General features: G+C 42.0%; 1 protein-coding gene across 1 annotated transcript; it reads left to right on the top strand.

Moving 5' to 3' along the window:
* Positions 1-2,092: 2,092 nt before the first annotated feature.
* SMYD2 (SET and MYND domain containing 2) lies at positions 2,093-27,687 on the top strand (the record flags this gene model as incomplete). Its single annotated transcript, XM_010183525.1, has 11 exons — positions 2,093-2,156; positions 8,921-9,031; positions 10,676-10,736; positions 12,761-12,885; positions 16,499-16,566; positions 18,347-18,449; positions 20,815-20,925; positions 22,704-22,824; positions 23,621-23,795; positions 25,129-25,237; positions 27,296-27,687. Coding segments are annotated over 11 exons (1,129 nt in total), but the record flags the coding sequence as incomplete, so codon positions are not given.
* Positions 27,688-27,862: the final 175 nt, after the last annotated feature.

Below are 27,862 nucleotides of genomic sequence, written 5' to 3' on the forward strand. Positions count from 1 at the left end.
AAAACCCCAGTGTAGTTTAGTGTTATCGATAGAAAATTAGCTGTGGACATGACCCTGTGGCAAGCCCCACCACATTTTTAAAGGCTGTAGGACTTTCCTGGCTTCTGACAGGTTACTGGAGAATCACAGTGCTTACCTGGTTATAATTGGGAGCAAACATTAGTGTTTGCCTTGAGAGATGAAAATAACTGTTACACTTTTGCTCTTTTTGTCAGTAAGTGTTGCCTACATATAGACTGAGAGGCAGACTGAAGAACATAATTATTGCACTCTAGTAGGTCTTTTCTATCTCTTTTCCTGTCATCTTAGCTCACTTATACTTCTCATTTTTCTCTTTTGTCTTGACCTTATCCTTTTTCTTTCCTCCCCTTTACATTATCTACTCATTCACTTTATACACTTTCTCCCTTTGCATATAAGCACCTAATGCAGTTCCTAGTGAAGCAAATCCTGTTAATGTGAAGAACTGTAGAACTGTGGTGATTTTCCTCTCCTTCTTCACACTGGTGGCTTTTCCTAGCACCTAAGTTTTGGGTTTGGTTGGGTTTTTTTTTGCTTCTTGTGCTTAACCACAAATTCCCTTGTGCCAGAGAAACTGGCTCGTTTTGTGTATCACATCTGGAAGATTTCTTACATGAAGTAGTATTGTAGAGGTAATAGTTACCTCATGGAGTAGCTTTTAAAGATAATTTCCAGGAGCAGCCTGTTTAAATGCTGCTCGTTCTCTATGCGCGCTTCTCCGGTGGAGGTCTGAAAGAGCAGAGTGTTCAAGGAATACATTGAAAGCAGTATCACAGCGGTTACAGTGGGTTAGTCTGAAACCTATTTCACACCAGGGTGATGAGGTTCCCCTAGGAGGAGAGATATCCACTGCTCAGAAATGTGTTTTGTGTCTATGCCCCATTAGATTAGCGCTGAACTAGCACATTCTGAACTGTGCCTGTGGAACTTGCAAAGGCTGCTAGGAGGAAAGTTGTGGGCTCGGCTCTAGTTTTGGGAAAAGAAACTTTGGTAAGTGGTTATAACACTGCTGTAGTGAAATGGGCAGAATGAGACTGGAATGTTGTATTTGCATCTGATAGTATTTGTCAGTTTGAGTACGCAGCTCACATTTCACCTTCCACTTTGCAAGAACAGTCAGAGGATGGCAAGAGTTGCCACGTTTATTGGATGCTGAATGGCAGTGACCTCTGGAGGGTTGTGCTGTCACATTGTACAAGGACACCCACCCTTGTTTTACTGCAACAAACTTACCTTAGTTTAAGACAGGTTTTTTTGCCACTTGTACTGGGGAGGGTGTGTAGACATTTTAAAGTGTTCAGCACTGCTGAGAGGTCCCTGTTGCTGTCACACCGAAATGTCATGTGTTGGGTAACACATGCTCTACTTTTGATGGGATCTGCTACAACACATGCACCTTGAAGCAGAAAAGGACCTTCCTTTTGGCATTTTCCTTTGTTGGGGTATATGCAACATATATATATTTTAAATATATTAAAAAAGGAGAGCAGGAGCTTTAGGTCACCTTAAAATACACAGATATCAGAGCAGACGTTAGCAGGACAGGAAGAGGCTATGTGATGACAGAAGATCAAACAGTGTATTTAATAATGCAACATTTTCCCTTGGTGTTGGGATGTGGTTGCTGACGAAACAACAGTCATGCTTCCTGTAACCAGACAGAGAAGCCATGGAACGGGTAGAGCAGAAGCAAAGGGTTAATATTGGTTAATAATTGAGAAGTTTGGAAAACAAGGCAAAATTAGCTATCAGTATGTATCATGCAGTGGCAAAAAATGACGCTGTCTGTCAAGCAGCATAGAATAACATGCTTCCAAACCCAGCAGTTTATCAAGAAAGCAGAGTGCTTCTGTATCATAGCAGTTGTTAGGAAAAAACTTGCTTTTGGAACTCTAAACAAATAAAAATAGTGTCTGCTGTTGGAAGCTGGGGCTCAAGCTGTAGTTGTAGTGTTCTGAAGAAAATACACTTTTCATTGCGAAATGCAAAATATTGTGCAAAAAGTGACACAGGATATATTCGTATTTGATTCAGATTTATAGAATGGAATAAATTCTGTTTTCTTTTTAAGGAAAGAAGGATTGTCCAAGTGTGGAAGATGTAAACAGGCCTTCTACTGCGATGTGGAATGCCAGGTACAGTAATGCAATTTGGGAGGATGTGGGGAGAAGGAGGGTGGGGGCTGCTGAACTCCGTTTTTTGTTTGTGTGACATTGGTAGTCTCTAATTGTAGCTATAATTGTCCAGGCAGTTTCAGCATCCCACAGATGCTGACCATGGAGTTGTGCATTGGACAGTTACAGGATTTGGACATGGTCTGCATGAGTCTTTCAAGATCAGTAGCTCCAGGGCTTGGTACCGCTGAGACTTTGATTAGAGCTGCCTGTCAGCCCACTAATTATGTCTGTATTACTTCTTTCTTTAAGCACAGACCAGATAATTTAACAGTAATTCGCTAAACTGGTAAGAGACTCTGTGCCTAATGGAAAAATCAAATCACTGAATAGCTGCCTTAAGGGGGGTTTGCTGGGTTTTTTTACAATCTTTGCGAATATTTTGGATGGCCACGGCTGACAGTAGTCGTAACCATTTCAAACCTACCATGCTTCCTCCCCAACTCACTCATTTTGGCAACTTTTGTTCTTTTAATATACTTGTTTGTTTTGGGTTTTTTAATATACCTGTTTTTTTTAAAAGCCCCTGAAAATAGAATAAAAGTGTACACTAAAGTAAAGCAGTAAGAAGACATCCAAAATATTTTTTGTTTCATTCCATTTAATTCCATTTTTACTTCAACCTAGAATAAGCACCTTTCAAAAATAAAAGAAAAAAGGCCAGAACTAGTGTTTAGCCTTTGTGGGCTGCCAACTTGATATGGGAGAATTATCCAGTTTACATGTGAAAAACTTGATTGCTAGCTGCATAATGCAAGGTACGTGAGATGTGTGGTGCTAGGCACAGAGCATGGAACAGTGCTCGTGAAGGATTTAAGTCTGGCATGCAACTATGTGTTAGCTATAAATAATCCAAACCTTCTCTTACATGCTGGTGTGCTGTTCAGCGCGTGGGTTACTGCAAAGTATTGTCATTATCTGGATGGAGATGTTGTGGTTTGTGCTGTTCAGTTCCCAAGCACTTTGGAGATGGCTACTACTGCTTTTATTTCAAGGATGAATCTTATTCTCCAGTTATGCAAGTTGCAAAGCGAGCTTGGCCTCCCCTTAGTTTTCCTTCTGTTGCCTCCCCAGATACTGCTTTCCCATAGTGTCTTAGTGAATTGTGGGTGAATCAAATAGCAAATGCTTGAACAAAGCAATTTATTGATTGTTTAGTGCTTTTTATCTGAGATTGTGAGTTTCTTCTCTTACCCTATAAAATTCACAATGGTTTATGAGGCAGGTAAGCAAGATCTACTGAAACAGGAAAGCTCAGTGATTTGTGCCAGGAAAAATAGCCAGTAGATGTCATGGTGGAAGTAGTAGAACTTACTTCTTCTGATCCATGGTCCTTTGCTTTTACATCGAAGTCCCTTCTTTGGTCCCTCCTTCAGTGTCTTGACTTCTAGCCTTGACAAAGTTTATACTTTCATATTTAAGAACAAGGAGTATTTTTTCTCTCTTTCCCCTGAGTAAAGTCTTGTACATGTATTGCTTTCTTAATTTCTTTTTAATTTTTTTTTTTTTTGGTGATCAGAATATGCTTTCTCTAATGGGGCATATTTCAAGAATAAAAATCTGAACTGCTCAAACTGAGTGTCCTTAAGACTGCAGGAGATGATGTTCAGCAAAAGCCTCTCTGCTTGACAAGTTAATGAATTAAAATGTTTTCTGCCTGTTGGTGTGTAGTATGATACTTTGGATAGAAAGGCATTTTTTAGATGTTGTGATGTCTATGACAAGCACAGCTACTAGGCCTTCACTGTTATTGGTGATGTACATATGGCTTTTGACTCCCTAGTTGATATAACACTATCTTCCATGTTTTGGGCCCTTCTGAGACAGACTGATGAAATCTATGAGTGTTGCTGAGATTGAATTATTTGACATTCTTTCAAAGTTACCTTCAAGCATAATATTCTCTAGAAACCAGTCTCCACTGACTGTACGTGCTGCTCAGACAATCTGCACTGCATCTTCATCCCTGTCTTGTTCAAAGGCGCTTTTCAGCAGTTCAGCAATTCTTTGTCAAAGCCAAAAAAGGACACCTGTACCTTGATACTGAACTTGTAACACTGGAATATATGGTAAATGTGTCCCTTTTGCCTCCGTGGATGTGAGATTTCTTCGCACAACACTGATAAAAGGGCAGGGCTGTACTTAAGAATTTTGATGGCATTGTTAATTGGATTTTTATTTCTTTAAGTTAATTTTCTTTGTAAACCCATGTTCTCTTTGCCCGATTCATTAAAAATTACATATACCCAATGAGGACGTGGTGTGCTTTCGTATGATCTGCATGCATTTCCCACTCTGTTGAGCCATGCAGTATCCTTGTTATGTGGTTCTTAAAATACTTTCCAAGCATTTAATGAATGAAGCCCCACAGCAGCCTTTGTGGCTGTTTCTGCAAATGGGGTATAGGTACGTGAAGATACATTAACTTGTGGAAGATCCTCACGTGGTAAGAGTGCATCTCCTGCATTGACCAAGTCTTGATTTACAGTGTAATTCTTTTGCTCTGGTGGCTAGGAAAGGTGGTGTCACACCATAGTGTGAGGAACTGGACCCAGGGGGAAACAAAGTCTTGCAGTGATTTGTCTAGGGCTCTCCCTATACACACACATTCGTATGCACACTGGCCCTGGCTCAGTTTCCGTAGTGCTAACATATGTCTTTTGCCTGTTTTGGTCTATTATTTTGCTTTTAAGATAGAGAGTCTTAAGTTTGACCTATGTTAAGCTCCATGTTTGCATGGGTGTAGGTTCAGTCACAGATGCAGGGTATGTGTGAGTGGAAGTTGTCTTCACTGCCTGTCCTTGCTGCCTTGAGTGTTTTGTGGATTGACAGGATCTAGCCTGGGTTTCCTGCATCTTTCTTTTCCTATCTCCTAGTCCAGTTCTCTTTTTAAAAGGGTTTGTGATTTCCAGCTGATTCATACCGTTCTGCTCTCCGCTGTTGCCTCCTTGAAGCACAGGCGTGTTATTATAGCAATGGCTTTCAGACCCCATCTGCAGCTGTTCGGGTCTTGACTTCTTAAATTATAATAATTTTAGTGAAACAGCAGGAGACCTGTGCTCATTTTTTCTCCTCAGAAATTAGCTGCTGAAACACTCTGAAGAGAAATGTTTTAAGTTGGTTACGTGGTTGCAATTGTGGAACTGGTGAACTTGAACCAGCTACTGGAGCTCCTCTTTCTGTTGTTACACATAGCTATTATTTATCCCAGAGTGGAGATCAGCTAGCCAAAGTGCAGAAAGATGCTTTTGTCATGACTTTCTATATTTGAAATATATTTTGAACAAAATATTTGTGGGTTTTTCGTAATGTGTCATGTTAAAGCGTGCTGTCATTGGTATTTCCAGAGTAAGGGAAACATGTATTTTTAACCAGCTAGTAAGCCTCAAAATCATAGAATCATAGAATGCATGGGGTTGAAAGGGACCTTTAAAGATCATCTGGTCCAACCCCCCTCCAGTAAGCAGGGACAATGTTACTGATCAGGTTGCTCAGAGCCTCATCAAGTCTGACCTTGAATATCTCCAGGGATGGGGCCTCCACCACCTCTCTGGAGCAACCTGCTCCAGTGATCTACCACCCACACATTGAAAAACTTTCCTAATATCCAACCTAAATCTACCCTTTTCTAGTTTAAAACCATTACCCCTCATCCTATCGCTACATGCCCTGGTGAACAGCTCTTCCTCAGATTTCTTATAGGCACCTTTCAAGTATCGGAAGGCTGCTATAATGTCCCCCCAGAGCCTTCTATTCTCCAGGCTGAACGGCCCCAACTCTCTTAGCCTATGTACTTATAGACCTGGAATTCACATCAGGCAGGTGTGTTTTAAATGGGACCTTGTAGAAGTTATCCGCTCCTCTTTGGTGAGCTGTAGAAAAAATATCAAACTTTTGCTGTAGTGATTCTGCACAGGAGGATTCTGCCACTGCAAGACCCTACTTAAGATTGCCTTGGGGAGGACTGTCTCCCTATCCAAAAACTTTATCTGTGTAACTTTCTTTGATAAATGTCTCCTGTGAACCTTTTGAAGATTAACCCAAACCCAAACTCAAATACCCTCTATGGCCCAGCATTTGGTAAATGATGGTAAGGAAGGATGGCTGTGAAGACATGTGAAACCCTTACCTTCACTGCTTGGTGAAGGACTGCATCAGACAACTTTACCAGATAATATCAGACACCAGAAGTTGTCTCACTAAAGTTGGATTAAAGAGTTGGATGTCATTTCAGCATAACTGGGCCTGAAGCTTTTGAAGTGGAGTTAACTCCTACACTGGCTTGCCCAGCATTTCTGTCTGGTATCTGTGTGTGTTTCTTTTCCATCAAGTGAAATACAACAGAAATTTTACATCCTATTTAAAAAGTCCATGTGAGGAAGGAGGTGCAAGATCGTTTGTTTGGACCTCAGTCTTTTTTTTTTTGAGAGTTTTTTGTTGGTTTTGGTTTTAGGTCGTTTTGGGTTTTATTACACTGAGCTATATGTCAGTGTTCTGGGAATTAATCCAGTAGTCCTGGATGGTGGAATAATTTTGAAGAACTTGGTGGAGAAGATTGTTTCCATGCTTTGATGCGAAAAGCATAAGTTTTAAAGAACTTCCCTTCCAAAAATGTCACTCACTCCTAAATGAAGGGAAAAATACTGCGGATATAATGAAAATAGGAAGAAAATGTAATTTATGTGGCATTAGAGATTCAACTAGAACAATGCCAGCTGTTATAATTCAAACTGCTTAGAGAAAGACGTGGAAAAGAATGCATAATACAGTCCTGCTGTGATCTCAGGGAAAGCTGCTGTCCCAGTGTTTCCATCCCAGGTATTACTCAGTCATTGGTACTCTCTCTTCTTGTGATGTTTCAGACTTTTATCTCATTTCACACAATTCAGCCGTATCTTGTCCCTTTAACCTCACTACCAGTTCATATAACTCAGTGTGATTCTGCCTGGGGAAATATTTTAATTAACAATGGGTAAAGAATAAAGGGAACAAACGAATTTTTAAAACACTGGCTTTGAGACAGGCACATGATTTTGCATTTTGATTTTTTGTTTTATCAGGTAATCTCTCCAGTTTATTTAACAGGCACGTATGGATGCGGGTCCTACAAAAGTTCGGGTTCTGTGCCTCTGCTGCTTGCACACCCAGCGATCGTGCTGAAGCTGGTGGACGTTGTGGATGTGCAACAGGGGCAGAGAGATGAGCTCTCCCTGTGGATTCCTAAGCAAAGGCTATCAGGAATTTTCCAGAGAAAGGTCTTGGGGCATACACAGGAAACAGGCCTCTCCAGGGACACGTTTTGTAGTGTGACAGCTGTAGGAGAGTTGAGAGTGTTAATTTCACATGACATGGTTACAGTGTAATATACTATTTTGGTTCTCCTGGTCTGTGCTGCTGTGTCCTCTTAGGGCATTTACATTGGAGCTTATTTCAAGCAGCCTGTACGTACGCTGCTTTTTTGGAAGTACCGTACTGAGATATCGAGGACAATGAAGTTGACATTGTGAGGAGTTGAATACCCTTAGTGTCTCAATGCTTCAAATCCTACGCAAGGCTGAGGCATGTGTTCACTTTTCTTTTCCTTATAAAATGAATTCCTAAAGATGTCCATGCCCAGGGCAATTAAAATGGCCAATTTCAATTGAGGAATTTTTGGTCTACCAACTCTGAAATTAGCAGTCTCAGCTTTTGTTTTCATCTGCAAACCTGTAAATAAGTGGACCAGCCAAGGCAGGAGACACTGGAGTGGATTTGTTATGATTTCTTTCCTCTGCTGCTCTTTTCCACCAGTTTAAATCTGGCCTGTTCCCTATACAGGCAGAACACTATAGATCTGTTCTAACACACTGCTAAAATTGTGTCAGCAATGAAAGTTAGAAATAAATAGCTGTGCATTGCTCAAATATAGAAATAAGAATATTTCCATGGTTGAATAAATAAGTAAAATGAAATTTGATGCAGTCTGGGGACAGCCCATGCAGGGCTCTGTGTGCCACTGCAGAGTGCTAATGTGTGATGCTGTGCTCATCTTTGCAAGTTTTTGTTGCTTTGGAGGGAATCTGTAGAGTGCCAAAAGCCAGTGGCTTGTGCCATCATCCAAGTGTTATTGTGTGTTAAGCTAGGAATATACATTCTTAGCTAAATGTGTTTGTTTTATTAGTGTGTTTTCATTGCCTAGCTGTACTCTTATTCTACAACATTTAAGGAAAAAAATGTGATAATTCTATTCAGTAGGTCTGGTTTTGACCTTACATGTACCGATTCTTACAGTGATTGCGAATCCATTGACTTCAGGCACGTTACTCCTGATTACACCAGGGTCATCTCATAATGAGGGGCCAAGGTATTAAATGGAAATGAACCCAATAAAGCCATCAAGCTCAGACCTACTCTGTCCTCACGTGCTTGATCTGAACAATAAGAACTGGTGATTTATAAATCATGTTGTCTGTTTACTTCTTTGGAATTTATTTTTTTTCCATTGAATAAATGAAGATGCTCTGACCTTAACTCATCCCTTGTGAATTTGTTTGAAAAAAGCAGGATAGCTGTATCCCTTAAATGTGACTCAAGCTTTTGTTCAGATTTTGTGAGCGTCATCTTATTTTTTTAAAGGAAACACATTTCATTTGACCTCTAGGATGTGGCAGGACTTGCTGCATCCTCTTTTTCATCACTTTATCTTAGTGGCTTATTTTTTGAAAAATACTTTTCTCCATTTTCAGAAGGAAGACTGGCCAATGCACAAACTGGAGTGTTCCGCCATGTGTGCTTTTGGGCAGAACTGGAATCCCTCGGAGACTGTGAGGCTAACGGCGAGGATCCTTGCCAAACAGGTGAGCGGGAGGGTAGGCTGGAGAGGTACGTTCCTATTCTGGGTGCCAGGGAAGGCAGGAAAATGAAAATTAACCTACGGTAACTGTCCCTGCAAAGCACATAGATACTGGCTTCCTGTGTACAGGCAAGTCTGACACAGAGCATGAGCAGCTGGACAAACTGACCATCAAATCACTGCAGCAGCATCAGGGCCACCATAGTCCAGCTGGAGACTCGGGGTAAGACGGCAAAAGGCTAGGAAGGTTTGAAGCTGTGTACCTGTAACTTGTGGCCAAGGCACTGTAGAACAGAGTCTGGAAAAGCTTACTGATAGTTTCATGAATGTGCATGGTGTTTCGACCTCTGTTCTGGAAGGCTGGAGCTCTTGGTTACATGTGTGGCCTGGCACAGAGGCCATGTTGGTGAAGAGAAAGATTAATGAGACTTGGTATACGTGATTAAATTCTGAGGAGTGCTGCTAGTGTGCCCTGTCTGCAGACTCTGATGCCTTTACGAAGTAGTTGCTTGTTGTACTGTTTTTCAGCTGTAACTGTGTAGCATTGTGTAGTACAGAACTCTGAGTACATTTGTGAACCAAGAACACTTCTGAAGTATTTGGGTATAAATGTTTACAATTACTGGAGTTAACTGGTGAAAAACAGAGATTGAGAGAGAAATCTCAGTCAGTCCCTTGGTCTTTGGAGGAAAAGGATATTATTAGTAAGGAAATAAGATTGCAATGTCAGCCTCCATTTCGGTGTTCCCTAACTGTATGGATACTGAGGATAACACAGGTGCTTAAGGGAGGGGACGGGATTCATGAGTTTCAAGGTTATTATGCTGTGTCTTTGTAGAGCTCTAAACTCTCTCTGCAAAAACAAATCCTCTTTGAAGCATATTTGTGTGATTGAGGTCTGCTTATGTGACAAGGGCAACCTGGATATTGTATGTAGTGAGGATTTTGGTGGCCTGCTGGGAAGGTAGCTGCATGCTTGCTGTGTGTGTAGATGTGTGTGTGAATGTATGTGTGTGTGACTTAATTAAAGTGTGGTTTAGTGGTGATCCACAAACAAAATCTAATGTTTAATGACAAAAAGTCATTGGAATAAATTTGTGCTTTTATTGCTTACAGGAAGGGGGAGAACTCTACATGTCATATAAAAGCTAAATATGCAAACCATAGTCCCTGAACCTCAGCTGCTGGGCCACCTGCAAAGCCATATTTAATGGCCAAGATTACAAAGAAGTGGCCTTAGGCCAACAGTGGAGCATTGCTTTTGAACTCTGTCAACAGTCAGTTTATTCACTTTCCTCAAAGCGAAGCCTGTCTCCTGCCTGCTTGCTATTGTTAGCAGCTTTCTGGGTGTCTAGAACAAAGCAAATGACATATTTAGAATAGTGTTCAGTTTATGTATATAAATTTGATAGGAGTTAATCTTTGGCTACTTAATTTGGTGTGGAGAGAATATTTCTGTGGCTTTACTAAGGACAGTCAATTTAACTCATTGCTGTTCATCAACTTCTTTAAATTCCATCCAGTGCTGATTTGGATTTGTTTTACAGGTAGGAGTTCCCAGCTTATGAATGAATAGACAAAACTGCCAACTTAAAACATTAAAATACTTTCTTCTTCTTGTTTTTTTTTTATTCCCCCTTATTGCTAGAAAACTCACCCTGAAAGAACACAGTCAGAGAAGCTGCTTGCTGTAAAAGAGTTTGAGTCACGTAAGTAAAAAAGGCTTGCAAGTAAACAGAGGCAGTTATCTGTGTTCATGGTTTTCTTTACCCCCTGTCCCCTCCTCCATCAAAACCCTTCCAAGCATCCCACTTCCGTTGAAGGAAGGGAGTAAACGAAGAAAATTGTGATTCCCTGTTGCTTGAAGGTGTAGTGCTCTTACTTCTTTCTTTTTTTTTTTTTTTTTTTTTCTTCCCTTGGTTGCTTTTGGGGTCTGTGAAGCAAGGGTGAAAACCTAGGCAAGATTAATTATGTAGCGTACATCCATCTCATGGCTTTTCTGGTACTCTAGTAGTCTTTTGAGAATTGTAATGTTGTAAAATTAAAATAGCTGTGTTTTGTTACCAGCAGGCACAAAATCAGAGACAGCACAGTTGCTTGATGGTGACAGTGACTAAGGGGCTAATTGCAGAACCCTCTGGACTGTGCTTCAGTATCTGTCACTGCCAGTCAAATCTGACATGTTATATGATTGTGTTGAAAATCCATGTCCTAAATGCTCTGAAATAATCCAAGGAAGGAGATTCTTGGTGCTGGGGCTGATATACAAGGAGACAGTGGTTTTGTATATTCACATCTCAATCTGATGGCTTCCAAAACCCTTTACAAAATGCTGGATAAATGCAGTCGTTGCTAGGACTTGAGGTAGCAGAGCAACTAAGCACAGCAAGATTACAGTCTTATTTGCTTCCTGGACAAAAACTCCTGTCCCAGCTGTTGGGACAACTGGGGAAATAAGGGGGGAAAATGCCAACATTTGACTTTGCCTAAGGCAAGGATAATTTTTATGGGTAGGTAAGTATGATTGAGGTTGAGGATGGGTAAGTGCTGAAGCAGTTTCTGTATGTTCTTCTACATTGCAGCATGTATTCAATAATAATTCGGGAACTAAAAGGCTGAAGTGTTCTTATGTTGCAACATCTCCCTTGCCCTGTAGGACCCCTTGTTTTGTTCCTGGTTTTGTTAGTAAGAACCCCATGTTCCTTCTGCCTCTTCATCTCTCATCTGTTCAGCGGTTGCCTTACATGTTGCAGCACTCTGCACAAGAGAGGAAAAGGCACCTGACTGTCAGCTGGAAGCTCAAAATTTCTGACTTGTTCTAATTCTCATTAAATTGTCCCATTTCATTTTCTGCAGTATTTTTTGTGACTTTCCTGTCATTCACATCTGCTCTTACAAATGATTTCCCCCTTCTACTGTTGCACAGCCTTTTCTCTTCCTGCATGTTTTTCTCTCCTCTAGTATTTTGAGTTGGAGAGGGGAAACTGGTGGATTGCTGTCTCTCTTAGAGCAGAAGTGAGTTGGTGGCGCTGCCACTGTGGAAGAGAGGATTAGGAAGAAACCTTAAACACTACTCTTGAGGAGGGAGAAGGGGCCAGGAGTATTATTTGGTCAGTCACCTGGCTTTCTCTCTATGGACCAGGCACAAAAAGATTCAGTGGCCACAGCTTTGACTAGAACCTGGCATGGGCCTGAGCGTAAATCTCTAAACAAACCCCAACTTGGCAGGTGTGCCAGGATGTTTCCACTGATGTTCCTGCTGTCACCAATTATCCTCAGATATCTGCAGCTTAAGCACAGCTCTGTTGACAGTCACCCTGCAGCCCATGGAGATGTGGGCATGCTCAGGTAGCTCATGAGGTCGTGTGAGCTGAGGATAGCTACCCACCATTGATAGGCTTCTAGAGGGCCAGGGCTGTCTGGTCTGTTTGGCAGGGTTAACATTTTAAACACTGTAACCCTTCTCCTAAGAAGGGGAAATTTGTGTCCAATTACCTGCTAATGTATAGATGTTAGAAAATGCTTTTTCACCCTGCGTGTTCCTGTAATGCCCATGTGGCTTTGGCAGAAGCAGCATTACGTTTAAGAAGAATAGACACCTCTTGCAGTACTTCCAAGTAGCTGTTCCTTGAGGGGTTTCTGTTTAAGTCCAGGCCTGTTCTAACCCAAGTGTAGCTGCAGTTCACAGAGGAGTGTTCCTGTTACTGAAATGCAATGTATTCTTTGTCCACAGACCTTGACAAGCTAGACAATGAAAAGAGAGAGCTGATTCAGAACGACATTGCTGCTCTTCATCACTTTTACTCAAAGCACTTGGAGTACCCTGACAATGCTGCCCTTGTAGTTCTCTTTGCACAAGTAAGTTGGCTAGAACACAGCCTGCTTAGGTGGATAGCGCTGTAGGATGTTAGCCTTTGTGAAAGGGGAGAAATGTTAACGGCAATGGAAATGGCAGCTCTTTGCTTACCTTGGAGAGACTTTAGAGTGCTTGATGGGTAAGATCCACTTTCCTGAGCAGAAGTGGCTGGACATGCCCCATTTCAGTAGTAAGAGGAGAGACTATTGTCTGCTAACTTTCTATGAGGTGCCTCTCAAATGCTGAAGAAAATGGGAAGCAGCCTGCATTAGACCCTGTCAAAGTTAGGCTTCTTGTGAGCCAAGCATAGTTCTGCTGTTATTGGACTTACAGGGAAGGCTGCTGGTCTGAGACCCTGCAGAGGTAAAATCCTTCATTCAGGCTTCAGACTTGTGGAAATCCTTGCTGGTCAGGTCATCGTCGTGTTTGACCTTCACAGGGAGTAAACTTCAGAGAAGTAGAAAGAGCAGTCTGAAACTTTTATCTGCTGTGTGGCTTTTCAGTGCAGTCAGGTAGTTTGGTCATCTGGAGAGATGAAGGCAAGGCAGGATGTCTTGTTAGAGAACTTCTGAAATGTGTCACCTCTTTTTTCTCACCTTCTGTTCATACACATCTAAATTGAATGTATTGTAGTGGATGGAATAACACACTAATGGAATACTGTAAGATCTATTTTCTCCTTTTTCCTCCTGTACTTCAAAACAAGCTAGTTTTAAACTAAAATATCTGAGTAAGAAGTGGGTTTTTTTGAGATGGGTGGAAGTGTTGACTGCTGAGATGGTAATACCATGGTTGGTAAAGATGGGCATCTACCCACAAGGAGGCACAGTTACTATTACCTTAATGCAGAGGTACTGTTGCTCTGTAGGGGAATAGCTCTTTAGCATGTTTAGCATCTGCTCGTCGTCCATTCTGTTGTTCCGAATTATACATTTCCCTTCAATGAAAAGTGTTTTCTGTTTTGAAGACCTTACAGTTTATGTTTGTTAGGGAGGTACTTTAAAGATATTATTACATCCAGTTCCTTGTGGTGTTTCTGAGTATTTTTGTTAGAATGTAGCCAGGATCCCCAAAGATTACATTATTTTGGCTATGATGACATTCCCTTCATGTGCTGTCCTGGACCAGCTCCACCAGACTACGGTACTTTGACTGACTTCTGTGAACTGCTGACTCCAAGATCTGATAGTCCATCTGATCTTGTCTGTAGGTGCCTGCTGTCATATTTAGGCGTCACCCTAAGCTCAGCCTGATCATCAGACAACTGTCTGCTACTGTGGACGCTGCAATTCTTTGAACTAAAATATCTGAAGATTTCCTTTACAGGACACAACCTTTTGAGGTTTTAGCTCCAGCATAAATCTTTCTATCAGAAGGGGAGGCATGTCTGCGCTTGATATGTACGCACGTGTTTTACTAATAATTAGTTAACTTGACCTAAAACTAATAGTATGGATATATTGCAGCTCCTTTGTTTTGCTTCAACACTTGCTGTGTCTACTTTGCTCCTCCATTTGACATGATTTCTCCCTGTGGTTTGAGACTTGGATACCTCTAACTCCTTGCTTACTGCTTTTTGTGGGCTTTGTCTGGTGATGCTTCTTACTCAACACAGCTGAGGTGTAATTGGTCCTTCTGAGTGGAGAAAAGATTCTTGTCCAAATCATTCTTGCCTTTCACCACTCTCTTGCCCAGCTGTTGGCATCATTCAACTAACATAGCTCTCGAGACTGGAGCTCTGCCTTCTCAGTCTTGCTTTGTTACACTCTTCCAACAGTATCTCTTGTCTCAAGCTCCAGCATCTCAAGCTTTCCTTGAAGATCTTGCATAATTTTGTGTCTCTCTTTGTACATGTTCTCTTTTCCACCATTGGGAATCATAGAATGGTTTGGGTTGGAAGGGACTTTAAATATCATCCAGTCCAACCCCCCTGCCATGGGCAAAGACACCTCCCACTAGACCAGGTTGCCCAAGGCCCTATAAACTCGAGCTCTGGTTTTCTTGCTTTTGCCTGTTTACTCCCTCCATGTTGCCTTTTCCAGTCATGCAGTCATCTAGTGTAACCAGTGGTATCTCGTCCCTTCAAATTCTTCCTCATGTGTCATTTCTGGTATGATGCATTCAAGAAGTGGGTTGTCTCTGGCTTAGTGGAGGGGAGATTTTGATAACACACTACATATTTTTAAATATTTCCCTGTCATTTAGAACCATCAAACTGCTCTTCACGTTGGCTTTTGTAGCCTTATGTTCTTACTGTTGATACAATCTTTCCATTCTATTGTTTTTGTATTCAGCAATTACATTTTGGTTTTGGTTCAGGTGTGCTGCTACATTGGCTAGTGCAGTGGCATGGTCATCTTTAGAGACAAGGGAGCCTGTGGATGCTACCTTGATAAAAATAGCAGAATAAAGATCAAGCAAAGATACCTGTGAGTGAATCAGAGAAACAAGCTGCTTTCCATACGTGTGAACTCATCCTGAACAGTTCATTCCTGAGGAGTGGCTTTGGTATTTGCATATTTCTAAAATCCAATCTGAGCTGCATTCCAGCTGGTGGGGAATATCATTGTTGGTAGTGTTTGTTGTCAGCTCTTACCCTTCCAGAACAAATACTTACGCTGTACTCAACTGACTGTTCCTGTGCCCATTGTAGCTTCAGCTGCACCTGGCCATGTGACAGTAGGTGTTTTAGTGCTTTTCTGGCACTTCTGTGAGCATTTTGATGATCGCAGGGAGATGTTGGTGAGTGTGGAGAGGGTTCTCTTTATGTTGGCATGTATGTGACTCACAGGGAAAGTGGAATAGTGTACTTGATTGAGGTGCGTTTTGTTCACTTAAAGTCACGCATACCACATGAAACAAAGCTGAAACTCCTGAAGATTCCCCTGTTTAGTGAGAATGGAAGAGGGAGAAGGTTTTAAAAACCTGCTTGAATCTATTTTATAAGAAAGATTTGTGAACAAGCTCTTCTGATCTTGTCTGTTTATAGTAGGAATACACTTCCTTTCATACTCTCCTTTGTCTGTCCCCTCGTATTCCATGTCTTTATTAGGTTCAAGTTTTTCTCACTGCCTTTGTTGTTCTTTGTATGTGCTTTGGCTGTGGCTGGTGTGACAGGTGTCAGTGTGGCAAGTCTCTAACACATGCTCCATCGAACTCTACTGCCTCAGCCTGGCTGACTTTGCTGCTGTTCATCCCCACGTTGCTCCTCACGTGTGTAGTTCTGCTTCGGCCCTTTACTTGTCATGGCCAAATGAAGTCTCTGCCCAGTCGCTGCCGGGCTTTGTTTTGTGTTCGCAATGGTCTTGCTTTGTCTGACACTTCCTAACGCTCTTTTAAAGCTCTGTTTCTCTTGGTTGGCCTTAAGGAGCCATCCCCTAGGTGCTGTGTATTGAACTGTCCGTTCTGTAGCATCCAACACATGCCTTTGGATAGGGGCTTTGTCCTCACCTCACTTTTCGAGATGTCATGTAGCTCCCTCTGAGTACTGGTGAGGTGGAAAGAAAATTGTAAGGAAATTATCGCAGTTTAGTTCAAAGTATGAGAACGTGACACGTGAGTGTAGAGTACTTAGGTGACCAGAAGCTGATCTAGTCTCTTTCTCTTTTTCCTTAGGTTAACTGTAATGGCTTCACAATTGAAGATGAAGAACTCTCTCATTTGGGATCAGCCATATTTCCTGAGTAAGCTGATTTTAATAATTTTAAAAATAAATTATTTGAAAACAAACAAAGGTTCTTACACATGTATGGAAGTAGATCTGTACTTAAGTAAATGTAATTTAACATTTAATATTAATTTGTTTTGTTTTAAATATCTTTAATTAGCTAACAAAATATGGCTAATGATTTGCAGCAGTTTTCCTTCCAAATCTGGTAATTTTGGTAAAAATGCACTTGTAATCTGTTTTGAAGCTTAGATTGTGAGCTGTATGCTAGTTGGTAGGAAACAGTTACTTCCTTAGCTAGCAGGTTCTGGACAGGGACATCATGTAATGATCAAAGTGAAATAAAAAGGATTGCAGGTGACTTGCTCTATTCACAGCTTTCTGTTTTGGCTGGGTATAATCCTTCACCTGGTGTTCTCTGAACAACATCCCTTCTACCTTTGTTCTTTGGCAAACAGTAAATCCCTTTCATAACTTCTTTCAGCCTCCTCAGATGTTTTAAAAACGCGACGCTTAACGTTGCTATGACAGTGGAAAAACACGTACAAGCTCCTCAGCTTTATGAATAAACTGCTGATGTTGTGTTAACTGCAGTTTGTTGATGAGGGTTCACAGCTCTCTTTAAGGCTGAGGAACACTTCTTCCATTTAAGTCTGTCCTTCCCAATTTATGTTATAGCAAAGAATGATGTTTCTGCCTCTGTTCTTTGCAAACTCCAGACTGAAAGTATTATCCCTGTCTGCTTAGATTGACTTCCTTGTGAGGCATAGATTAGTAGTAGCTTATCTGTGTCAAAGTAATCTGAAACTCACAGATGCCCAATTAAAGCAGGACCTGATTTTGCTAAGTGCTGCATACAGCCAGCAGTAGATAGTCCTTGCTTCACAGATTCTCCTTCTTCAGGCAGGTCTGTCTGAAGTCCACATCCCTGATCTACAGATTGAAAGTTAAAGCCTTGAATTGCCCAGGATTAGAGTCATGGTGGGCAGAGGAGAGTATTAAACCAGGATGTCCTGGAAACATGTCCAGTACTGTCCGTCGTTTGTAAATGCTCACCATGCAAGAGCCAGATATTTCCTACTTAACAGTTGTGCCTGTGAGCTAAAAGGAGTGCAGAGACAATTGTTATTTTGGACAATTGGAAGAGAAAGAAGTAAAATTACACATTTTATCTCAAATAAACAGCAAATTGCACTTTCTCCAAGCTTGGTGGTAAGGAGGAGTACTTTAGTGGTTCAAGTTTTTGTGTAAGTTGTGTGCTTGTGTGACAGAGAGAGATCTGTTCCCTCCCACTTCAGACATGGAGGCTGTTGACATTTGCACAGAAGTTAGCTAAAACTTTAACGCCCATCTTAAGATGCAATGCAGCAAATGACTTTTGTCTTCCTGTATTTGCTTGTTTCCTCTAGGTTAAATGAGTTTCTCTTTCTTTCTTTCCTCTCTGAGGAAAATAGTCTATCATAGGTACCGAAGTAGGATGCTGATAGTTAACTATATGTGAACACCTCTGTCAAGTGTCCTGTTGCACCATAAGAATAGGAAAATAGTAACTTGCCCAATAATAGGATTTAATAATTGTGGTGATTCATTATCATATTTTCCATATCATTAAGAACAAATTACAGTACAACAGATTTTTCCCAAGATTACCTTCATGTTAAGCCTCAAAATAAAACCAGCTTTCAGAGAGTGACCAACTCAGTCTTTCAGATTTCTTCTGTGAAGTGATGTTTAACTTTTTGCCTGTTGCTTTTGGTGGTGGTGGGGGAAAAAGGTTTACTTTTCTGCTTTTACAGTGTTGCATTGATGAACCATAGCTGCTGCCCAAATGTGATTGTAACTTACAAGGGGACCTTGGCTGAAGTCAGAGCTGTTAAAGAGATTGAAACTGGAGAAGAGGTAAATGCACTGTGTTTGAATGTACTCTGTATGCATGCATCCTAAAAGCAGGATCCATTCTGCTTTTCAGGGTTCATTTCTGTTGGATGACAACTTAATAATAGAGAGGAAAGATCTCTGGTTTCTGAGAGAAGCGTAAGATGTTGCTTTGGAAGGGCTGGAGTGGCTCTGGAGGACTGAAGTAGTTCTTGAAGGCGGTGTCCTATTTTGTGCTGAAGCAAGGGAAGAGCACCTGCAGAAGTCAGTGCATGGCTGCCAGCCTCTGTCTCGGTTTACCTGTCTAAAATGAGGCTGAGGTTACTGATGTTTGGCTGGTGTTTTGAAATTTCAAGATCAAAGCAAATTATTACTGCTTTAATAGTTCCCAGTGTAATAGTAATGTATTGAAATTGAAGCCAGAATAAACAAGGTAAATGGGTACAGATAAGTCCTCTGACATCTGTTTGGACGGAGCATCCACAAAACATGAGACTCGATCATATCACCTCAGTGGCATTTGCTGGGAAGTCACAGAAGAACAAGAGGGTGGTTTTAGGTGGAGTGATGAACAGTGATGGATAAAAATCTGTGAAATTGAGTAAGGCTCTGGGATTACCTTGAGACTTTCTCAATCAAATAATGAGCATGGTAGGGAGTCTTCAGCAGCAGAACTGCTTTTTGCTTTAAAAAAAAAAGTAAAAGATGTTAAACAGTTGAGGAGGATGTTCAAATGTCTGCAGGGGATGAAGATACAGAACGTGCTCTCTGGGGATGGAGTTTGCATAGAGTTTCAGTGGCTCATTTGTCAGTGTTAATTTAGCAGGCAAGTTTAATGCTGATCAAAATAAGCTCAGATTTGGTTTTGATAACTCCTGCTGCTTTCTGAAGTATGTGATAGCAGTACTGAAGAAGGGGAGGGAGGTTATTTTTGTGGATTGTATCTGTTCAGCACCGTGAACAAACAGAGTTTGGTTGCTGGAGCCACGAGTGAATGACTCAGGTGAGCAACCTCTTTTTATGCCATTTACTAAGGATGGTTTGTCTGTGGCGTTGGCAGTCACTGCAAATGCGTTGTGGAAATAGACAAGGACTGATCCTGGTTTCTGAATTTTACCGTGGAATCCCAGACATTTTCAGCATTTTTGGGGAGGGCTTACTGTGAGAGGTAGAGATGGGGAGTATTTACCTCGGTTGACATCCTCTTTTGGTTGAGTTATGTCTTAGGTGCTGCATCAGTTCTCCAGGACCTCATAACTTTTGCATATTCGCTTCTCTGACACTTAAGAGTTCTGTGAATGTGAGAGTGGTTTTGCTTGGGCTCTGTGTGGTCTCACAGCCTCTGTCTCCATCTTCAGGTCCAACGTAGCCATTGCAGCGCAACATTTTAGAAGTTTTTGCAGTAAATGGAGTTCCTGCCTTTGAAGATAGGGAAGGGAGGAGAGGAGTGTGAGGGGAAAGTGTGAGATCCCACAGAGCAAGAAGAACGTGTACTGTCTGAAATTACAGATACATTTGACTTTAAAGAAGAAAGAAACCTTAAGCATAAAGACTGAGCAAAACATTTCAAATAACTGTAAATGAGGAAGTGGAGCTAAATCTGTTCCTTGGTCTGCGAAATAATCAACTGCACTGTGCACATGACATGTTTCTTGGAGGAGATCTCATTTAAAAAAGAAACCCATAGCATTAAAGCTAGTTGCAGGGGTTCTTTTCTGAAGGCCATTGAAGTAGAGGAAAACTTAAGAATATAGTGTATGTGAAGGGCCTTTAAAATGTTCAAAAGCAGGCTTTCTTTGCTTTAAAATACGGCTACTGAAGTAAATGTGATATTCATTCTCCTAGAACTGGAGCACTGCGCCTCTCTTCTTTTCAGAGATCTAAAGGTCTTGTCCTAAGTTTCTAAAGCTACTAGGGACTGCTGTTGCCCCAATTTTTGTAGGTTTTTCAGGAAGAAAAATTTGAGAATCCAGCCTCCAAAAAAACAGGCCACTGTAATTTATCCTAGGCTGGATACCTGAAATGATTATTTTATTTCTGAAAAGTAGGCTTCTCTTTGTAGTCTGACAGGAGCCTGAGATTTATGCTGTGGCAGTTTCCTTATCCACACCTGAATCTTGCTGTCCTGGGTTTGAACCAGGATAATATTTGAAGGAAATTCCATAATTTATAGGAAAGAAACCACTTCTCTGTCAGGTTGCGTTCGCAAGTGGCAGCTCCTGATGCTGCTGACGGGCTTGGAATGTGAGGGAGGGAGCAGGTGGTACAGCTGCAGGGATCCACAGGTTGCATGGATATGGAGTTGTCATGCTACGTACAGCAGAACTAGTGGTGATAAATATGTATGGTTACACTGCTTCTCACTGACTGCTGTGTTCTTACCATGCAGGTTTTTACCAGCTACATTGATCTGCTGTATCCCACGGAAGACAGAAATGACCGGTTAAGAGACTCCTATTTCTTTGATTGTGATTGCAAGGAGTGCATTACAAAAGAAAAGGTAATGACATTTGTGTGACGTATGCTCCTGGCTGTCAAGGCACCTATTCTGGGTCCTTAGATGTAACACTCTATCTGGTTTCATTACATTTTGGAAAGTAGGATAATAGAGGGGGAGGTGTCGGTTTTGTTTTTCCATCTAGAAGACTTTCTGATACTCACTTTTTCCACTGCAATCATGAGACATCAGAAAATTTCCTGGTAGAGGCCTGTTTAGAGTTGTGCTACAAAGCCAAGATGACAACTTTGTTCAAAGTAGGTAATTATACTGTGGCTGCACTACCTGGCCAAAAGAGTTTTACTCGGAACTCTTTTTTTTTTTTTTTAATTCTTGTAAGTGTGTGTTTTCTACCAACTCCCAGTGAGTGAATCTTGCTTGGGGCATTTCTGGGGTCCTATTCTGGGATAAAATCCTGCTGCAGTTCCCAGTTGGGACATCAGTCAGTTCTAGGTGATGCTGTGTGACATTGCTGGGTGGTTTGGAGACCCAGCAGGATCTACAAAATGGGCTTTCCTGCAGTGGCATAATACTGGTTTTCTCACAGCCCCTTGTGAAGCATAGGCCAGATTTATGTTCCTCAGACATCACCTGATGCCCTTCGAAGGACAAGAGCAGGCGTCCAGACAGTGTTCCTTAAAACAAGATGTTAGTTATTTTGAAGAAAAGCACTTATGGAGGGGAAGAAGGAAGAAAAGAACCCAGCAGATACTGAAGGAGCTGTCCCTGTGCAACCATTTGGACCTCCTTCACTGGAGGTCCTTGGTGAACTGAGGTTCGTGTGGCTCATTTGTCATTCTAGTCAAGATAAGTCTGGCATAACCTAATCCCTAACTTCCAGATCATGCTTCCCCTCATTTTCCCAAAGGTGTCCTTTTAAGCACTGCTTCCCAGACTGACCAGACAACCATGTCCTTCCTCTAAATGGTGTCATCTTTTGCAACTATTTGTTTTTTCCAAATGGTACCCAATATTCTTGTTTGAGGCCATTCTGTTGATACCATAGTTGTGTTTTTCCCCACAGTTACCTTGATAATTTTGCCACTGACTTTAATGAAGCCAAGATTTCAGCTGTGATTTCCAGCAACGTGCCACTCTTGGAATTACCTCTCACTCAGCCTCCTTCAGCTCTGGGAAGAGTCCCATGTAGCCCTCTCAGCTGGCAGATGAGATAAGAAAGGAGAAAGAAATCTAGCAGCAATGTGAGGCTTAAACAGCAAAAGATTGTCTCCAGATTGCAGCTGACTCTTCATGAAGTAGTAAGTTAGAGAGAAAGATAAGAGTAAGTGGAGCTGTCCAGCAGAAATAACAAAACGTGTGGAAATGTGATGTTGTCTGTAGAAATGAAGGTTCTTTTTCTGTATTTAGTAGCATCTTGTTTTCCACTGAGCTATCACTTGAGGGTAGACCTAAGATATTTGGGCTTTTCTAGCCTTAAAACTGAATTTACTTTAGTCCCTAATCTCTCAGAAGCAGTGAAGTTTCCTGTGTAATACTGCTTTCATTACAAAATCGAAAAGCTCTTGGATCTTTCAAAAGAAAGGGACTTCATAGAAGTAGAGAATGGCAGATGAACTGGAAGGCATAGAGGATTCTAGGATTCCCAGCCAAGGCTTTAGAGAAAAATTGCAGGTGCACGTTCTACCTTTGTTTTCACGTTCTTTGAAGAGCTTAAGTTTCAATCAGTGTCTTTTTATTAGATTATTTTTTTGTGTAGCAGGTGCACATCTATTTGTAGGCCTTGGAACGTACATTTGTAACGTCCATTGTGTTTCCTTCAGGATAAAGAGAAACTGGAAATCCGTAAGCTTAATGATCCTCCATCAGCAGAGATGGTACGAGACACAATCAAATATGCCAGGAACGTGATCGAGGAATTCAGGCGAGCCAAGCACTACAAATATATCCTTTGTCTCACCCTGACTCTGCTGGCTTGGTTTCTAACCTAAAAATCTTACCTGCTGTACTGCTTCTGAAGTACCTGTCAGAGAAATACCATGACCATTAGAAATTAAATTTGTCTCTGTCCTCTTTGTGTCTGCAGAGTTGTCCCTGGAGACAAGGGGCAGTTTAACATCACAGGTGGTGTGGGGTTTTGAGACCTTGTGTTCGCTCCTTCCCATGCTCCTTCCCAGACTTAGTTTCTAAGGGTGCAGCATGTGGCTGTCTCCACACGACAAGACAGGAACTACAGTGAGCATAGGCTTGTGTTAGGCTGCTGAAATACAGCCTGGTTGTGAGAGGCTGCATGTGAGGCTGAGCCATTGCTGACCACAACCCTACCTCTTGTGGCAGTGGCGCAACGCAGACAAAATTGCAATTGGGCGAGAAGCAGATCGGGCTATCTCATGCCTGACTCAGTAGTGGGGAATTTTACTCCCTCTTCTGACATGTTGCTGGTGCTGTGAGGATTCAGGAAAACTGCTTTTTTTGTTGCTTTCTAAATCTGAGAGCTACTGTTATAGAATATCTGAGTAGGAGGGAGACTAATCTCATAAGCAGAATACCTCAGAGAGGTATTTTATACTCAGAGTAGCTCTGGGGTTGTAGTGCAGATGCTTTAGTGCTGTTTGAGAGAAAAGAGGATTCCTCAGAACCATTCTGAACAAGTTTAAGTCAATTTTCATTGGCACCACCGGGTAGTTGTCCAATGAGAGGTCAGGCCATGTGTTTATTGGGTTCCTTGACTTCTCCATACTGCCTAGTGAATTGCTGGAGATCTGTGAGCTCAGCCTGGACAAGATGGGTGCGGTGTTTGAAGACAGCAATGTTTACATGTTACATATGATGTACCAGGCCATGGGTGTCTGTCTCTACATGCAGGACTGGGAAGGTGCACTGCGTTATGGGCAAAAAATTATTCGACCATACAGGTAAATATGAGACTCAGGCTTTTTTTTAGTACTCTCAGTAATCTGAATAATTAAGACAAGTTTGGGCAGAGATTGCTTCTCTCAGTTGGCATTGTATAAACACGCTACCCATGACATTACTCCTTGAAAAGGAATGTTTAAATGCTGGGACAGATTTTGTTACTGTCAAAATGTGGCCTGCAGAAGGTGACTCCAAAATCCTTGCTTTGAGTTCTCAAAATAAGTTTGGGCCACCTTGGGCGCTGTGCTAGTTCTGCTTCATATCCTAATACTTTACTAAAGCAGAGCTGCATCTGCAGTCAGTGTTTTGTGTAAGGCAATGGTGGCAGAGCCTGGTGTTGCTGTCAGGCTCCTGCCCGCTCCCAGTCCTTTCTCTCCACAGGAGCGTGGTGGTCACAGTTGCAGGGGAGCAGAGCCCTGTCCCAGGACTGGGGCTGAGCAGCAGAGGGAGCTGGAGCTGAGCTCAGCTCTTGATCTGCTGCTGCCCTGGTGCCCCTGATCTCCACTGCCCTAGAGCTGAAGCCTCATGTGGGGCACAGCAGCACACACCCTCTGCAGGAAAAGATTAACACTCTCCGATACATTTTTGTGTGTTTTAATGTTAGTGATCTCGCTCATTAGAGTCAGCCAGTTATGCGCTGTATCTGATCCTGCCGTGAATCTCCCAAGCAGATTCTTGTCTTGAGACATGACTTTCTTGCCAGCTGGGGGGAGCGCAAGTAAAGCGCTCCCTGTGGAGCAGATGCCAGCCAGCGTAAAGTCACAGATCACTTGGCAGAGAGCAGCGATACAAAGAAGGAGCCAACATTCTCTCCCCCGGAGGCTCAGTACTATTTATCTTCCCTGGGACTTGCCCAGCTCCTCTGGCTCTGAGCCTGGCATTCCAGGTCAGCTCTGCTGAGCCAGCCTCTGCTAACCCAGTGTGTGCGAGCGCAGAATGGCATGCGTGCCATACGCACTGCCCAGGGCCCCTTGCTTCCCCTTAAAGACTGGCTATTGTGGAGGAAGCAGAGTTACTTCTGCGGGTGTAGGGTGGCTCCAAAAACTCTGAACAATGCAGTCTTTTTCTGTATCTGGCTAGATGAAAACTAGTGGCAGAAAGTCATTGCCATCTGACAGCTGTTGGGAGGCATATGGTGGTTTCAGTTCAATTCCCAATTGACAGGCGTCCCCAGCCCAGACACAATTGGCACTGACTCTTGGCAGTCATGGCAGAGGGGATGGGCAGCGAATGGGCAGGGACGATGAGAGGCAGCATCTTGCCCCCGAGAGGGGGAGAGGGGCTGGGAAAGTGCCAGGTTTGATAAAGCTGAATTTCTTTCTCTCTTTGCAGTAAACATTATCCCTCCTACTCGCTGAATGTTGCCTCCATGTGGCTGAAATTAGGGAGACTGTACATGGCGCTGGAGAACAGAACTGCTGGAGTTAAAGCCCTGAAGAGGGTATTTATTTCCTGGTTTCTTCATTAATAATACCAGTTCAGGCATGGGATCACTGAAACACTGCATGCTGCTCTGTCAGTAAGCCTGACTTGGTAGGAAATGCACCATGTGATAATGTATTTGGTTACTGGATTTTTGGCTCAGTTCTGATTTTGCCAAAGATGCAGTCTAGGTCTGCTCTCGCATACGAGGGGTCTTACCTTTTCACGGTGGACTTCTGCAGCAGCTGGAGTGAGCGTTATGCTCAGACATTTGCCATGCATTCTTCACTGAGCTAGAGCTGTACCAGTGTAAATGAAGCAGAACTCCAGCCTCTCCTCACTTGCTAGGTAAGGACAGAAAAAATGCTTGGCTTTTAGAAAAGGCACATAGTGTTTCACTGGAGTCTGTGATTTTTATATCCAAGTTAAACTAGGCTTGCGTTTGGTGGTTATTTGTTCTGGAACCAATTGATTTTTAAATAGCTGAAGGGAATTCAGTGCATCTGGTAATGCTGAAATTGGCAAATACAGCATTTGGTTTTACATTTTTCTTCACCCCTTTTTGTTAGTCTGTTCCTTATTTTTTCAGTTTTTTATTTTTCTGGTTTTTTATTAGTCTATTCCATGTTTCTTGACTTTCTTCCCCTATTGTTGTTGGACAGAAGTTTATTTTAGTTTCTTGAGCATCAGTGACTACTGTAGCATATAATGACTTGGTGTGGAATGTCAGGATTTTTATTTTCTTCCTTTTTAGATGCTGGCAAGTTTTTAGCCAGCAATAACAGAGCCATCCAGCCATGGTGAAAGACACTTCAAGAATATATGCTCTAAAATTTAACTGTTGCCTAGGTTAAAATTAGCATAGGTTTTCCTTCATGGTGGTGTTAAAGCTTTGACTAAAACTGGGATCTGTGCCCATAGGAATGTGGGATGGGAAGTTGGGAGCCATAGGTAGATTTGTTGGCATCGTTAGCTTCCTAACACAAACATTTTCTAATGACTCATTTCCAAACGCTGCCTGCAGGAACTGCTCAAAGTTATCCCAGCCCCTAATGGTTGGGATTTAGTGGAAAAACAAAAGCATTGTTCTCTGTCAGTTTGCAAGCAGCTCCTCCAGAAGGCCCTCCGTCCTTCTTTTGGGCAGGAGGAAGAATGGGGTAATTTCTCACTGCTGCCCAGGGGGAACCAAAGGCTCATACCAATACACTTACTGACTTAACAGATACAAGAGCATATAATTTTGTAAAAAAAAAAAAAAAAATCCCAAGGTGAAGATGACTCAGTGCTGCGATGGCTACAATGCTGCAGTTCCTTGCTTTAACTGTGGTCTTTTAATTTTTCTCACACGCATTCTGAACTTGCCTTTTTCAGTCCTGTCTACTTCTGCCTTTTATTGCACCCATCTGGGGCCACTGCTGTCCTTTCCTCAAGTAGAAATCTTGCCTCCAATGCAGTGAGGATAGTGGCAGGAAAGGGGGTTTGGCTGCCTGATAGGTTCACTTTTAGGACCAGAGCAGGCTGTGGGTGAAACAGCAGGGAGTCGGGCACAGCAGCGTCTGTCCGAATCTGTCAAGATTGCAATTTTGCCTCAGGGGCTGCTGAAGCAATTGCTTTCTTCATAAAGCAGTGGCTGGCCCTGGAACGGGTGGAGGGTTTACAGAATCGAGACTGAAACGCCTGAACGTAACTTCTGCAATAGTGCTGCTCGTCAGTCTGACAGCTGAAGGATAAATTGGTAGGAACAGAGCTCCGTCTGATACTGGTTAAGTCCTCTGCCGGAATATTACCCACCCCACGTGCAGTTTTCTGTCCTGGAGCTGGTTGCATTCAAAGTAGTTTTGTCAGGAATAGCATTTTGAAAGGTGCTTTGGGATCCTTGAAGATGAAAGCTGTATTCTCTGAATGTAAAACCTTTATTACTTAGTTTTGAATTTCATTTTATTTCCTACTGGGTTTATGACTACAAGGGGACAAAAAGTAGCTAGAGGTGTCAGACTGTTTCAAACCTCTAAAGAGAGTATTTATAGCCTGGTGTTACATGTGAATCAATTGTGTGAATATTTTTTTCTTTTCATAGGCAATTGCTATCATGGAAGTAGCACACGGGAAAGATCATCCATACATTTTGGAGATCAAAAAGGAATTAGAGGACCACTGAGCCTTTGAATCTATGCAATCCTTCAAACCTTTATTTAAAAAGCCTTGTTATGGAAACCTTCAGGAGCGCTTTGAAAAGCGGTAGAGTATGAACACAGTTCTGTCCTATAATTGGAATGACAAACACACTCGGGCCTTGCACAATGTTCCTAGCTTCCACCTACCTACAATTGCCTTTTTCCTTTTTTTAAGGTTTCTTAAAGGTTATGCCTTTTGACAGCCCATGAAAAAAAATTGGCCATTTTTTTTTCATTATGGATATTAATGTGTATTTTATTTGTGTAAAGTAAATAAAGTGGTCTTGACCCCTCTTGATTCCCCTTGTACACTTACATGGGTGCAGTAGTTTTGTGACATCTGCTTTTGCCTCAGTTGGTTCATCCTGACACATTAATTAGCAAAAGCCGTACTTTTCTTGTTTGGTTTAGTATCTAGTTCCTCTTTTCAGAAATCATTTTTGTCTGTGGTGGCTGAACTGAGAGACAGG

Source organism: Mesitornis unicolor, unplaced genomic scaffold, assembly GCF_000695765.1.
Source record: "Mesitornis unicolor isolate BGI_N332 unplaced genomic scaffold, ASM69576v1 Scaffold54894, whole genome shotgun sequence".
Classification (NCBI taxonomy): Eukaryota; Metazoa; Chordata; class Aves; order Mesitornithiformes; family Mesitornithidae; genus Mesitornis; species Mesitornis unicolor.